The sequence below is a fragment of the Oratosquilla oratoria genome, chromosome 26 (genome assembly GCF_046742065.1).
Source record: "Oratosquilla oratoria isolate Oo_2021 chromosome 26, ASM4674206v1, whole genome shotgun sequence".
Lineage (NCBI taxonomy): Eukaryota > Metazoa > Arthropoda > Malacostraca > Stomatopoda > Squillidae > Oratosquilla > Oratosquilla oratoria.
In genome coordinates, this window is record NC_134802.1 from 56,459,791 (window position 1) to 56,476,697 (window position 16,907).

Consider the following 16,907-nt stretch of genomic DNA (forward strand, 5'->3'; position numbering starts at 1 on the left):
AATTTAGACTCGGAAAGTATAGCACAGACAAGACCAGACCAATTAAGATTAAATTCAAGTCACAAACAACGGCAGAGAATATCTTATCCAAAACAGGGAAACTAGCAACAAGTGAACAATACAAAAAGATATGGATAAAAAGAGAAATGAATAAAGAGGAAAGAGAGGAAGAAAAGCAGAAAAGACTGGAAGCTAAGGCAAAAAAACGAGAACAGAACGGAGTCAGAGAAAGAGAGATTCTATTGGAGAGTAGTGAACATGAAACTAAGGAAGTTCGACATACAAAAGAAAAACATAAGGGAAACAGAGAACACAATGGAAGTGGCAGAAAACTAAGAGTGTCTTACACAAATATAGATGGATTAATAACAGGATTGAATGAGCTGAATGATTATTTGAAAGAAAAAGAACCAGACATAATGGGAATTGTAGAAACAAAATTAAAAGGCCCACTACCACCCAACAGTGTAGGACATGATGCATACAATTATTGGATTAGAAACAGAGAGAAAAAGCAAGGGGGTGGAGTTACGTTCCTGACTAAGAAGGATATAAACGTGAAAGGTGTCATATATGGAAAGAATACAGTAGAGATGATTATGATAGAAGTGGAAGACAGAGATAAGAAGAGCAGAAAATTTGTGATAAATTATGTGCCTCCAAAAACAGCCTCATGGGAGGAGAGTGAACATAAAAGTATGTTAGAGGACACAAAGATAACATAAAATAAAATAATGGAAGATGGAGGAAGAATAGTTATGATGGGCGACTTTAATTGCAAAGAAATCTGCTGGGAAGAAATGACAGTAAAGGGTGGAGATGACTCATGGGGAAACGCTCTACTTGAGATGATTATTGACCACACAATGACACAATGGATACAGGAGAACACTAGGTATAGAAATGAAGAAGAACCATCGAGACTAGACTTATTAATTACATCTGAACCTAGAATAGTGGACAAGATTGAATATAAAACACCAATAGGTAAAAGTGACCACATATTGATTGAACTGGAACTTAATGAAGAAAAATATATCAAAAGAAATGAACAATATAGAAAAGGAAGAATGATGTATGAAAAAACAAACTTTGATAAAATAAGAGAATTCTTTCAACAAGAAAACTGGGAAGAAATATACAAAGAAGAAACATCAGTGGAAAAGAAATGGAATATTTTGACAAAAATTTACAAAAAAGGAGTGGAAAAGTATGTCCCAAGACAAAAACAAGAAAAAGAATATGTAAAATGCTGGTACAACAAAAGTTGTAGGGAGTTAAAAGACAAAAGAGACAAAGCCTGGACCAGATGGAAAAAATACAGAAAACCTGAAAAATGGAAAATATATACCAGTTATAGAAATGAATATGTACAAACATGCAGAGAGGAAAAGAGAAAATATGAAAAAGACGTCATAGAAAAATGTAAAGATCAACCAAAACTATTCTACAGATTTGTAAACAATAAACTGAAAAACAAACAGGACTTGGAGAAATTAAGTCAAGGGGGAGTTGAATACACTGAGGAAATGGAAATGGCGGAAATTATGAACAAACATTTTAAATCAGTGTTTACAAGGGAGAACATACAACCTGAAGAGATTGAATGGAAAGAGAAAGTCCCCCCTATAGAAAAAATAGAAGTATCAAAGAATGAAATATTGATACAATTGAGTAATCTTGATGTCAGAAAATCACATGGACCAGATGAAATAGCAAACTGGATTCTGAAAGAATGCAGGAATGAACTGGCAGACAAAATACATAGCATAATAAGCAGTTCCTTGAAAGAAGGAAAAGTTCCAGAAGATTGGAAAAAAGCAAATATAGTACCTATATATAAAGGAGGAAATAAAGAAGAACCTACCAACTATAGACCAGTCTCTCTAACAAGTACAATAGCAAAAATTTGTAAAAGAATTATCAAAAATAGATGGGTAAAATACTTGGAAAAAAACAACGTACTAAATCCAAGGCAATTTGGATTCAGACAAGGACGATCATGCGTCACCAATTTAATATGCTTCTATTCAAGGCTAATAGATATAATACAAGAAAGAGATGGATGGGCTGATTGTGCATTTCTAGACCTAAAAAAAGCTTTTGACAAAGTACCACATAAGAAGTTGCTTAAGAAACTAGAATCTGAAGGAGGAATACAAGGTAAATTACTAAATTGGATGGAAGACTTTTTGCAAGAAAGAAAAATGAGAGTAGTGATAAGAAACCAGCACTCAAAATGGAATGAAGTAATAAGCGGTGTCCCGCAGGGAACAGTCCTGGCCCCAATAATGTTTGCTATATATATTAATGATATGGATGAAGGAATTGAAAGCTATATGAGCTTCTTTGCAGACGATGCAAAACTACTGAAAAGAGTGAAAACTGAAGAAGATTGTGAATCACTACAGAGAGATCTAAATAAAGTACAGGAATGGAGTAAGAAGTGGGAGATGGAGTTCAATACAAAAAAGTGCAGTATAATGGAATTTGGAAAAAGCAAAAACAGAATAACAGGATCATATAATTTGGGAGAAGAGGGAATAAAAAAAGTAGAAAATGAAAAGGACCTGGGAGTCATTGTTATGAATAATATGTCACCTGAAAAACATATAAATAAGGTTTTTGGAGAAACTTATAATTTAATAAGAACAATCAAAGTGGCATTTACATACCTGGATGAAGAAATGGTGAGGAAAATCCTAATCACCCTGATAAGACCAAGATTAGAATATGCAGCAACAATATGGTCACCAAGTACAAAAAAATGTATAAAAAAAATTGAAAGAATACAAAGAGCAATTACAAAACTGGCACCAACACTCTCAAAACTATCATATGAAGAGAGACTACAAAAATTTGAACTACAGACACTAGAGCAAAGAAGAGAGAGAGGAGATTTGATAGCTATTTACAGAATCATGAAAGGCATAGAAATTACTGATAGAGAGAATCTGATAAGATGGGATGACAGAAATACAAGAGGACACGGAAAGAAAATAAAAAAAGACAGCTATAGAAGAGATTTGAAAAAGAACAGCTTTCCACACAGAGTAATAGACAGTTGGAACAAGTTAGATGAGAAAGTGGTGTGTGCAAAAACAATACATGAATTTAAAAATAGTTTAGATAAAATGAGAAATGAAGACGGGACCCCACGAGCATAGCTCCCCTTCCCGTAAAATACAACTAGGTAAATACAACTAGGTAAATACACACACGTCCGTTAGATGGACGGCGTAGATTGAAATTTTCGTGTATCCCAAAGCAAAGGAAGTACCTATTGTATTTACAGGGGGGGATTGCATGTGGTGTAGTGGGAAAGTGAGGAAAAAAGAGAAGGGGAGGGATTACTGAGGGAAATGGAAGGAAATGAGGAAGGAAAGGACTTGGTCCAGGCAGGCAGACGCCATCTAAAAAAACGCGGGCCGGATCAATTTAGTGACGATGAAGGGTCTAACAAAAATGTAAAGATTAGAAACATAGATATGAGTAGCACAATAGAAGGTGAGGATAATAATTTCCATGGATTTAATGGGGTGGGGCGGATACCAACCTCCCCCGACTGCCAAGACTGGAAGAAAAACTTGAACAAATGACCGAACATTGGGAGAGTAGGTTCGGTAGAATGTCAAAAATTGCGGAAAGGGTTGAAAGATTGGAAGCACTAGAGAAGGTAAAGAAAAACTTTACTAGGGAAATAGAAGAACTAAAAAGACAGTTAAAGGAAGTAAAAGAGGAGAATGAAGAATTAAAGAGGAATAATAAAGAAAACAAAGAGGCCATAGCTAAAGAAGCTAAGGGTTGGAAGACAATCCAAGAAAACAGTAAAGTTACATTTACTGACATAATCAAACAACAAATGAAAGAACAAACTGAAGACTCAGTTATTAAAGTGATGAGACAAAAGGAGAATATAGTAAGAGACTTAGCAGATAAAAAGAAATGTATAATTATATTAGGAATGGAAGAGAAACACAACCCAGATAGAACCACAAGAATCAATGAGGAAAATGAAAAAGTAAGCAGATTACTAGAATTAGTTCAGGAAGATGAACCTGAAATTATGAAACAAATTGAAGAGAAGTTTAGACTCAGAAAGTATAGTACAGATATGACCAGACCAATTAAGATTAAATTCACGTCACAAACGACGGCAGAGAATATCTGATCAAAAACAGGGAAACTAGTAGCAAGTGAACAATATAAAAAGGTATGGATAAAAAGGGAAATGAATAAAGAGGAAAGAGAGGAGGAAAAAAATGAAAAGACATGAAGCTAAGGAAAAAACGAGAACAGAACAGAGTCAGAAAAAGAGAAATTCGATTGGAGAGTAGTGAATATGAAAGTAAGGAAATTCGAACTACTAGAGAAAAACAAAAGGGAAACAGAGAATACAATGGAAGTGGCAGAAAACTAAGAGTGTCTTACACAAATATAGATGGATTAATTACTGGATTGAATGAGCTGAATGATTATCTGAAGGGAAAAAGAACCGGACATAATGGGAATTGTAGAAACGAAATTAAAAGGTCTACTACCACCCAACAGTGTAGGAAATGACGCATATAATTATTGGATTAGAAACAGAGAGACAAAGCAAGGGGGTGGAGTTATGTTCCTCACTAAGAAAGATATAAACGTGAAGAGTGTTACATATGGAAAAAATACAGTAGAGATGATTATGATCGAAGTGGAAGACCGAGATAAGAAGAGCAGAAAGTTTGTGATAAATTATGTGCCTCCAAAAACAGCCTCGTGGGAAGAGAGTGAACATAAAAGTATGTTAGAGGACACAAAGATAACATTAAATAAGATAATGGAAGAGGGAGGAAGAATAGTTATGATGGGCGACTTTAATTGCAAAGAAATCTGCTGGGAAGAAATGACAGTAAAGGGTGGAGACGACTCACTGGGAAATGTTCTACTCGAGATGATTATTGACCATACAATGACACAATGGATACAGGAGAACACTAGGTATAAAATGAAGAAGAACCATCGAGACTAGACCTAATAATCACATCTGAACCTAGAATAGTAGAAAAGATTGAATATAAAACACCAATAAGTAAAAGTGACCATATACTGATTGAACTGGAATTAAATGAGGAAAAAAACATGAAATAAATGAACAATATAGAAAAGGAAGAATGATGTATGAAAAAACAAACTTTGATAAAATAAGAGAATTCTTTCAACAAGAAAACTGGGAAGAAATATACAAAGAAGAAACAACAGTAGAAGAGAAATGGAATATTTTGACAAAAATTTACAAAAAAGGAGTGGAAAAGTGTCCCAAGACAAAAACAAGAAAAAGAATATGTAAAATGCTGGTACAACAAAAGTTGTAGGGAGTTAAAAGACAAAAGAGACAAAGCCTGGACCAGATGGAAAAAAGACAGAAGACCTGAAAAATGGAAAATATATACCTGTTATAGAAATGAATATGTACAAACGTGCAGAGAGGAAAAGAGAAAATATGAAAAAGATGTCATAGAAAAGTGTAAAGATCAACCAAAACTATTCTACAGATTTGTAAACAATAAACTGAAAAACAAACAAGACTTGGAGAAATTAAGACAAGAGGGAGTTGAATACACTGAGGAAATGGAAATGGCGGAAATTATGAACAAACATTTTAAATCAGTGTTTACAAGGGAGAACATACAACCTGAAGAGAACGAATGGAAAGAGAAAGTCCCCCCTATGGAAGAAATAGAAGTAACAAAGAATGAAATATTAACACACTTGAGTAATCTTGATGTCAGAAAATCGCATGGACCAGATGAAATAGCAAACTGGATACTGAAAGAATGCAGGAATGAACTGGCAAACAAAATACATAGCATACTAAACAGTTCCTTGAAAGAAGGAAAAGTTCCAGAAGATTGGAAAAAAGCAAATATAGTACCTATATATAAAGGAGGAAATAAAGAAGAACCTACCAACTATAGACCAGTCTCTCTAACAAGTACAATAGCAAAAATGTGTGAAAGAGTTATCAAAAGTAGATGGGTAATATATTTAGAAAAAAAAAACAAAGTGCTAAATCCAAGGCAATTTGAATTCAGACAAGGACGATCATGCATCACCAATTTAATATGTTTCTATTCAAGGCTAATAGATATAATACAAGAAAGAGATGGATGGGCGGACTGTGCATTTCTAGACCTAAAGAAAGCTTTTGACAAAGTACCACATAAGAAGTTGCTTAAGAAATTAGAAACTGAAGGAGGAATACAGGGCAAACTGCTTAAATGGATGGAAAACTTTTTGCATGAAAGAAAAATGAGAGTAGTGATAAGAGACAAACACTAATTGGGATGAAGTAATAAGCGGTGTTCCACAAGGAACAGTTCTGGCCCCGATAATGTTTGCTATATATGTTAATGATATGGATGACGGAATTGAAAGATGTATGAGCTTCTTTGCAGATGATGTAAAACTGTTAAAAAAAAAGTGAACACGGAAGAAGATTGTGAGTCACTACACTGTGATCTAAATAAAATACAGGAATGGAATAGGAAGTGGGAGGTGGAGTTAAACACTAAAAAGTGTAGTATAATGGAATTTGGAAAAAGCAAAAACAGAATAACAGGATCATATAAATTGGGAGAAGAAGGAATAAAAAAAGTAGAAAATGAGAGGGACCTGGGAGTCATTGTTATGAACAATATGTCACCTGAGAAACATATAAGATTTTTGGAGAAACTTATAACTTAATAAGAACAATCAAAGTGGCATTTACATACCTGGATGAAGAAAGGGTGAAGAAGATTCTAATCACTCTAATAAGACCAAGATTGGAATATGCAGCAACGATATGGTCACCAAGTACAAAAAATGTATAAAAAAAACTTGAAAGAATACAAAAAGCAATTACAAAATTGGCACAGACACTCTCAAAACTATCATATGAAGAGAGACTAGCAAAACTTGAACTACAGACACTAGAGCAAAGAAGAGAGAGAGGAGATTTGATAGCTATTTACAGAATCATGAAAGGCATAGAAATTACTGATAGAGAGAATCTGATAAAATGTGATGATAGAAATACAAGAGGACACGGAAAGAAAATCAAGAAAGTCAGCTATAAAAGAGATCTAAAAAAGAACAGCTTTCCCCACAGAGTAATAGACAGTTGGAACAAGTTAGAAAGTTGAGAAAGTGGTGTGTGCAAAAACAATACATGAATTTAAAAATAGTTTAGATGAAATGAAATATGAAGACGGGACACCGCGAGCATAGCTCCCCTTCCCGTAAAATACAACTAGGTAAATACAACTAGGTAAATACACACACACACACACACACACACACACACACACACACACACACACACACACACACACACACACACACACACACACACACACACACACACACACACACACACACACACACACACACACACACACACACACACACAGTGAAATCTTCAAAATTACGAGGATCACAGCAACAGGAAAGTACCTGTCTTGTATTAATAGGGGAGGTGAAAGCTCGCGGTGTAGTGGTAATGTGAAGAAAAAGGAGAATGGGAGGGATTACTGAGGAAAAGGGAAGGAAATGAGGAAGGGGACGAACGGGCCCCGGATCTTAGGAGAAGCGTAAACAAACCGGGGGACAAAATACATAGACGAACAACAAGGAAGCAGAGGTGTCAAGAGCAAAAATATAGATAATAGCAGCTCAATGGAAAGAGAAGATAACTGCTGTTATTGGTTTAAGAAGGAAAAGTTCCAAAATATTGGAAAAAAGCCAATATAGTACCAATATATAAAGGGGAAAACAAGGAAGACCCTACTAACTATAGATCGGTCTCTCTAACAGGTACGATAGCAAAAAATTATGAAAGAATTTTCAAAAGTAGATGGGTAAGGCATTTGGAAAAAACAACCTTACTAAATCCAAGGCAATTTGGATTCAGACAAGGACGATCATGCGTCACTAACTTAATGTGTTTATATCCAAGACTAATAGATGTAATACAAGAAAGAGATGGTTGGGCTGATTGTGCATTTCTAGACCTGAAAAAAGCTTTTGATAAGATGCCACATAAGAAGCTGCTTAAGAAATTAGAAACTGCAGGAGGAATATAGGACAAACTGCTGAAGTGGATGGAAGACTTCTTGCATGAAAGAAAAATGAGAGTAGTGATAAGAGACAAACACTAATTGGGATGAAGTAATAAGTTGTGTTCCACAAGGAACAGTTCAGGCTCTAATATTTGCTATATATATTAATTGAAAGTTATATGAGCTTCTTTGCAGATGATGCAAAATTGTTGAAAAAGTGAACACCGAAGAAGATTGTGAGTCGCTACAGAGTGATCTCAATAAAGTCTGGGAATGGAGTAGGAAGTGGGAGATGGAATTCAATATTGAGAAGTGTAGTATAATGGAATTTGGAAGAAGCAAAAAAAGAATAGTGGGATCATATAAATTGGGAGAAGGAATAAAAAAAAAGTAGAAAATAAGAAGGACCTGGGAGTCATTGTTATGAATAATATGTCACATGAGAAACATATAAATAAGATTTTTGGAGAAACTTATAATTTGATAAGAATAGTAAAAGTGGCATTTACATACCTGGATGAAGAAGTGGGTGAAGAAAATACTAATCACTTTGATGAAACCAAGATTGGAATATGCAGCGACGACGTGGTCACCAAGTACAAAAAAATGTATAACAAAACTTGAAAGAATACAAAGAGCAATTACAAAATTGGCACCAAACACTCTCAAAACTAACTTATGAAGAGAGACTAGCAAAACTTGAGCTACAGACATCAGAGCAAAGAAGAGAGATAGGAGACTTGATAACTATATATAGAATCATGAAAGGCATAAAAACGATTGATAGAGAGGATCTAACAAAATGGGACAGTAGAAATATAAGAGGATGCGGAAAGAAAATCAAGAAAGACAGATATAGAAGAAATCTGAAAAAGAACAGCTTTCCCCACAGAGTAATAGACATTTGGAACAAGTTAGATGAGAAAGTGGTGTGTGCAAAAACAACACACGAATCTAAAAACAGTCTAGATAAAATGAGATATGAAGACGGGACACCACGAGCATAGCTCCCCTTCCCGTAAAATATAATTAGGTAAATACACACGCACGCACGCGCCTACACATGATAAAAATCGAAGACAGAGACATGAAAAATAGAAAGTTTGTGGTGATATACGTGCCCCCAAAAACGGGCTCTTGGAAAGAGAACGAGCATTCAAAAATGTTAGAATATACAAAGCATTCATTAAATGAGATACAAAAGGATGGAGGTAGCCTGGTACTTATGGGGAATTTTAACTACAAAGAAATCTGTTGGGAGATGACAGTGAAGAGCGGAGAGGACCTATGGGGGAAATGTATTACTGGACATGACCATAAAACATACAATGACACAATAGGTCAAAGAAAATACCAAATACTGAAGTAATGAAGAACCGTCGAGACTGGACTTAATATTTACAACAGAATCTGAAATTGTAGATAAAATTGAATACAAAACACTATTTGGAAAGAGTGACCACATACTAATAGAGACTGAACTAAAGGGAAAAATACATGTGGGGAAAAATGAAAAGTACGGAAAAGGAAGATTGATGTACAGCAAAACGGACTTTGGAAAACTAAAGAAATTCTTTCAGAAAGCAAATTGGGAAAGATTTCTACATTGAAGAGACAAAAGTGAAAAAGAAATGGGCGATCTTGATGGAAAACTATAACGAACGAGTGAAAAAGTACGTACCAAGACAGGGTGTACAAGAGAGGGAGTACATTAAATGCTGGTTCAACAGAAGATGCAGTGAGGCAAAAGATAGAAGAGACAAAGCTTGGAAAAATGGAGAAAAGGTTAAAAAAAAAATCTGAAAAATGGCAAATATATATTAACTATAGAAATGAAAAAATGTATATTAAATATATATTAAAAATTATATATATTAAAAATATATATTAAATATATATTAACTATAGAAATGAAAAAAGAAACTATGAAAAAGACATCATAGAAAAATGCAAGGATCAACCCAAGCTATTATATAGATATGTGAATGCTAAACTTAAAAATAAACAGGGTATGGTGAAACTAGGCCAACGAAATATAGAATACACAGAAGATCTAGAAATGGCCGAAGTCATGAACAATCTCTTCAAGTCGGTTTTCACTAGAGAAAAAGTACAGCATTGAAATGAAGGAAGCGAAGTGCAAATTCCCCCTATGAGGAAAATAATAACACAAAAAGAAATAATGGAGCAATTAACGAACCTTGACGTTAGGAAATCGCACGGTCCGGGCGGAATTGCACACTGGATACTAAAAAAATGCAGAGAAAAACTAATGGACAAAATATACAACATAATAAGATACTCAAAGAAAGAAAAATACCAAAGGACTGGAAAAATGCCAACATTGTACCAATGTATAAGGGAGGAAACAAGGAAGAACAAACTAATTATAAACCGGTCTCACTAACAAGCACTGTAACCAAAAATTGCGAGAAAATTATCAAGAATAGAAGGGTAATACACCTGGAAGAAAACAATATAATAAACCCGAGACAATTTAGACTCAGACAGGGAAGATCATGTACCACAAATTTAATCTGTTTTTACTCAAGATAGATATAATACAAGAAAGGGGTGGGTGGGTTGATTGTGCTTTCTTAGATTTACAAAAAGCCTTCGACAAAGTACCACAAAAAAAAAAAAAGGAAAACATAGGAGGGATACAAGGCAACCTACTAAACTGGATGGAGGATTTCCTGCATGGTAGAAAAATGAGAGTAGTACTCAGAGAAAAGTATTCAGGTTTGAAGGAGGTGATTAGTGGAGTCTCGCAAGGATCTGTATTGGCTCCAATAATATTCGATGTTTATGTGAATGACATGGATGATGAAGTGGAATGTTACATGAGCTTCTTTGCAAACGATGCTAAATTGTTGAGGAAAGTGAAAACCGAAACGGATTGCGAATCACTTCAGAGAGACCTCAACAAGGTTTGGAAATGGAGTCAGAAGTGGAAAGTGAACTTCAGTATTAAGAAATGTAGCATAATGGAGTTCGGAAAAATGTCAGGACAATATACAATTGGAACTAAGGAGATAAAAAAAAATGGGATCTGAAAAAGACCTGGGAGTAATTATCTCAAACGACTTGTCCTCTGATAAACAGATAAGCAAAATTGTCGGAGAATCCTATAACTTGCTAAGATCAATAAAAGTGGCGTTTACCTATTTACGCGAGGAAATTATTAAAAAAAAATATTGGTCACATTAAGAAGGCATAGATTAGTGTATGCTGCGACATTGTGGTCACCCAGTACCAAAGAAAAAATAAAGACAATTGAAAAAATCCAAAGATCAATCAAGAAAATGACCCAAGCACTTTCAAACTTGTCACATGAAGAGAGACTGGCTAAACTAAAGTTACCAACTTTGGAACAAAGAAGAGAAAGAGGCGACCTACTGACCATCTATAGAATCATGAAAGGAACGGAAATACTTGATAGAGAGGACTTACTAAATTGGGACAAGAGAAACATAGGAGGACACGGAAAGAAACTCAAAAAGGATAGTTATAGAAGAGATCTGAAGAAGAACAGTTTCCCACACAGATTGGTGGACACTTGGAGCAAACTGGACGAAACAATAGTGTGTGCAAAAACCATACACGAATTTAAGAGCAAACTAGACACTGCGAGATACAAAGGCGGGACACCACGGGTGTAGCTCCCCTTCCCGTAAGATACTGGTAGGTAAATACAAGTACACACACAGACACACACATGCAGACCAACAGACAACCAAGAAGAAAGACTCACTGAATGATGGAGAGCATCTTGGTTACGAAGAAAATTCCACGAATGCTTCCTGACTTGTGCAGCATCCTGAACTGCTGGTCCTGACATTCTGAACTGCTGGTCCTGACATTGGCCGTCATGCAGAACAGCTGTCAGCAGCAACAGCTGCAGCAGCAGCGCCCGGACAGCTGGTCTCATGCTTCTAGGTGGACAGCTTCCCAGGGACTCTGCAAGACGAAGAAAGAAGTGTAGCTTCAGGACTTCAGATGTCTGTGACTTCAGAAACTTCAAACATTCAGGTTTTAGGGATTTAAAGACTTCAGTTCAGGTTTAAGGGATTCCACGAGTTCAGCTATTTCAGGAATTATCAGATTCTAGTGATTTCAGGAGTTCAGGTGAGGACTTCAGATGTCAGAGATTGAAGGACTTGAGGTTTCAGTTACTTCGAATTTCAAGACTTCAGAGCCTTGATTATTTCAGGATTTCAGGTTTCGGTGGTATCATAATCTCAAATTCTAATATCAGGAATTAAACTGTCAATGATTCAGGACTTCAGTGAGTTCAGGACTTTAGGGTTAAGTTATTTTAGAACTTCAAATTTCAGTGATTCGAGAATTTAGGTTTCAATGATTCAGGAGTTAATGTTTAAGTGATTTCAGGTGTTTTAGGACTCAGCAATGTCATGTTTCAGTGATTCAGGACTTCAGAATTAAATTATTTGAGGAACTCAACTGTCAGTGATTTTATGACTTCACCTTTCATTATTTCAGGACATCAAATGTCAACGACTTCAGGACTTCATCTTTGAATGAGTAAAAATAATGTTTCAGATATTTCAGGACTTCAGGAAGTTTAGGATTTCAGCTGAACCTACTTTTTCGCTACCGAGGGACTACGTGTGAGATGAATAAAATAGCCTGGCGGCAGGCAAGGCAGAAGGAAAGGGATCACCTGGAAAGGAAGGCGCCGGATTATACTGGCGCGGGTTGTGTCATCTGTTTTCTCTCTCTCCCCCTCTCTCCCTTTCTTCTCTCTCCTCTTTTCTCTCCCCACCTCTCTCTCTCTCTCTCTCTCTCTCTGTCTGTCTGTCTCTCTCTCACTCTCTCTCTGACCCCCTCTCTCTCTCTCTCCTTATTTTATTGTTTGTTGATTGGGGCAGAAACATGGATAATAAGAGAGGAAGAGTTTAAATGTGTTTGAGAAGTATGATAGGAGTTACTAGGCTGGATAGAGTGAGAAACGAGGAGGTGAGGAGGAGAGTGGGGATGGAAAAGGAGTTGGGAGATAGGGTTGATGAAAGAGTATTGGGATGGTTTGGACACATGGAAAGAATGAGTGAAGAAAGATTAGCAAAAGAGGTGTGGAGGGCAGAGGTGGAAGGAGTGAACATGAAGGGGCGACCAAGGATGAGATGGATGGACGGGGTAAAATGGGCATTGGGAAAGAGAGAATTGTCTGTTGAGGAAGGAAGGGAGGAGACAGAAGATAGGGGTGAGTGGAGAATGGTTGTGTATGGATGATTCTGTAATGCATGGAAGGGAGTGGGTGAGGGGATGGAGGAGTTAGGAAGTGGTCATGTTTGGGTGATATTTTGACGTAGCCCGAAGGGATTTTCTCCCCGTCTTCTCTTTTTCTGCATGAGGGGACGGAGAGGGGGATCGCCGATTAAATGAAGCGGCCATACTATGGATGTACTGTGTCTTGCTGAATTGCTTATGACGGAGGGCAATGGGCGAGATGCAGGGATGACCCGTCATCCAGGAGGAGCCAAGAAAAGAGGGAGGGAGGGAGGGAGGGGTGGTGAATGGGAGTGGAGTATGTGGGGATGAAATGGGTGGAAGTGGACTTATGCCTTTGACTTTGGCTACCTCCCTTGTAAGGGGGAATAAGCCTTGGTATTTGTATGTTTGTTATTGTGTTTATTTTATCTGCCGCCAGGCGATTTTATTTACATGAGATTTCAAAAGTTTCATCTGCACATTTAAGAGAATGATTATTCCATCACTCATCTGAAGTCCAGCACTGGACAAAGGCCTCTTCCAGTCAGCAAGTCACGCGACTACACTAACCTATGCCACAAAAAAATAAAATAATTTAAAAATAAATAAATAAATGAATAAATAAATAAATAAAAATAAATAAATAAATAAAAGATAAATAAAAATTAAATTAGTAAAAATTATAATAATAATAAAAATAATAATAATAATAATAATAATGATGATGATGATGATGATGATGATGATGATGATGATGATGATGATGATGATGATGATAATAATAATAATAGCAATAATAATAATAGCAATAATAATGATAATAATAATAATAATAATAATAATAATAATAATAATAATAATAATAATAATAATAATAATAATAATAATAATAATATTGATAATAATAAAAATATTAATAATAATAATAATCACAGTAATGATGATAATGATAAATAAATAAATATAGTAGAAATGAAAACAAAAATAAAATAAGATATATAAATAGGCACAATAAATGAAAAAGAATGATTAATTAGATAGATAAGTAAATAAATAAATACAATAAAATAGAATTAAATCCCACGACGTGAGAATATTAATCGAATTGCAAAGGAAAAACTTAATCTCACGGGAAATACATTTCTGAAAAGATAAACACCATATGAGGACGGAGCCTTTATTTGTACGACGTTTCGCTTATTACAGCTTTTTCAAGTACAAGTTGAGATACAAATGCTTGAGATTAAATAAGGGGAAGGGAGGGAACGGGGAGAAAAAAGGGAGGGGGGAGGAAGAGGAGGAGGAGAAGGGGGGAGGGATTGGACACTGGGAAAGGATGAGAATGATGGCCCAAACGTCCGAGGGCGAAATGTCCACAAAGGGTGGTTTAAATATTTAATATTTTGCTGGCCATGGGTATTAGGGGAATAATGTGAGGAGTTATGTTAAACATGCCCCTGTTTTGTTCAATAGTGTTCGTTCCTTGAATGATTGCTGCTTCTAAACACTTCCTGCGGATTTTGTCTGGTTCCCGTATCAGCAGCTCTGCATTCTTCCAGACCATAAGATGGTTTTCCTTGTTTCTATGTGTCACACATGCATTGGTGGTGACATCATGCCTGACGTCGTAACGGTGTTCACGTATTCGTGTATTCAGGTCGCGTGACGTTTCTCCGATGTAAACTTTATCACATCCTGAACGAACACTATTGAACAAAACAGGGGCATGTCTAACATATCTCCTCGCATTATTCCCCTAATACCCATGGCCAGCAAAATATGAAATATTTAAACTACCCTTTGTGGACATTTCGCCCTCTGACGTTTGGGCAATATTCTCATCCTTTCCCAGTGTCCAATCCCCCTCCCCCCTTCTCCTCCTCCTCCTCCTCTTCCTTCCCCCTCTCCCCGTTCCCTCTATCACTATTGACAGAATTATTTATGAGCAGTTGTCTTACAGTGTTCTTATTATTGAAAACTACATTAATGTTAAATTTACGTAATATATTTGGAATATTTTGCAGGTTCTCTTGGTACGGTAAAATTAGCAAGTTATTCATATTGAAAGTTTGAGTTGACCTAAGGTTATAAAATGTCCTTTTAGCACGATTGTAAGCTTTGTCAAGAACATGTGTGGGGTATTAAAGCTTAGTACCAATGTCGTAAATACATCTTATTTCATCATCGTAAATTTACGTAAATTTAACATTAATGTAGTTTTCAATAATAAGAACACTGTAAGACAACTGCTCATAAATAATTCTGTCAATAGTAATAAAGGGTGTGTGTACAAAATACCTTGCAAATCATGTAATCAGTTTCATGTTGGTCAGACTGCTAAAACACTCACAACACGAATCAATCAACACAAGAAATACGTTAGAGAGGGAAACCAATCTAGCGGTATATTCAACCACATGAACCATTTTAACCACCCAGTTGACTGGGATAACGCTAAAGTCATCACATACAACAACAACATAACAGAAAGAAATTTAATTGAATGCAGTTTGATCAAATCTGGTAAGGGGGTAAATGTTAATCTTCATCAAGGTTTGTACAAATTAGATAGTTTTATTTCTCATGAAATTTCAAAATTGTTTGAATTGTAATATAAATTATGAGCAGTTGTCCCATACTTGTTGGTTACCAGGACGGCCCAAACGTCCCATACTTGTTGGCTACCAGGACGGCCCAGACGTCCGTCACGTGTACTTCTTCCACTACCTCTCCGAATGCCCTCTTCACTATGTCATATATTCTGTACCTTGTTTCTTCATCTTATAATTCCTTCTTTGTATCTGCACTGAAGATGTAATTATACGAAAGCGCTCTGCTTCGTTAGTTTACTTTTCCTAGTGGTTACTTACGCATTTGTGAACACACGCTCCTAGTGTTTTTATTGCATATATATACATATATATACATATAAACACACATATATATACATATATATACACATATATATATATAATTAACTAAGAATAATGATAAAAAAATATTCTTACTGATTCGAAAACTTCAGGAACTCTTGATAGAATACCTCTTGAGCCTCCATCAGCTGGTAAAAAACTGTCTCTGCACTAGCTGGTGAGTGTATCTCGTGGTCCCGTTTGAGATAATATCATTGGCTGTTACATTCAGATGTCTAGTCCCTCCCTTGATGGTAACGTCTGGTCACGCGCAAAACGCGTCTACCCGATAAGTCGATGAAGTTTGTGGGTGACGCCGTTAGATCGACGTTGATATACAAGTTATGTTTTTTGTTTTCTTCCTAATCTGATTTCAGATCGCCCCGTTGCTAGATTCCTTGATTAGTTTATCTGCTGTGTCTTCAGCCCTTCTCTCAACTTCCACATTCTGTACAGTAATACATAAGTCCTGAGTTACCATTGTTGTTTATCAGTTGTTTTTTTTCGCAGAATAGACATAGATCATTCTAATTTACGAATCTGTTCCTGATCCGAAGCGGTAGAGAATTACTTCTGCATCTCATTAAAATAATGGATGCTTCATCGTTGTCAGAGAACTCAAATTCATTTACGTTCTTTTGCACACACACACACACACACACACACACACACACACACACAC

General features: G+C 36.0%; 1 protein-coding gene across 1 annotated transcript in view; it reads right to left on the reverse strand.

Annotated features, from left to right (window-relative positions):
- Positions 1-16,741, reverse strand: part of LOC143039621 (uncharacterized) — a 27,276-nt gene extending 10,535 nt beyond the window's left edge. Inside the window, exons 1-2 of the mRNA XM_076209889.1 lie at positions 16,322-16,741; positions 11,836-12,041 (exon numbers count right to left, since the gene is read on the reverse strand). Of these exons, the coding sequence (XP_076066004.1) occupies positions 11,836-11,954 (119 nt within the window). The 5' untranslated portion in view covers positions 11,955-12,041; positions 16,322-16,741. The remainder of the gene's footprint in view (positions 1-11,835; positions 12,042-16,321) is intronic.
- Positions 16,742-16,907: the final 166 nt, after the last annotated feature.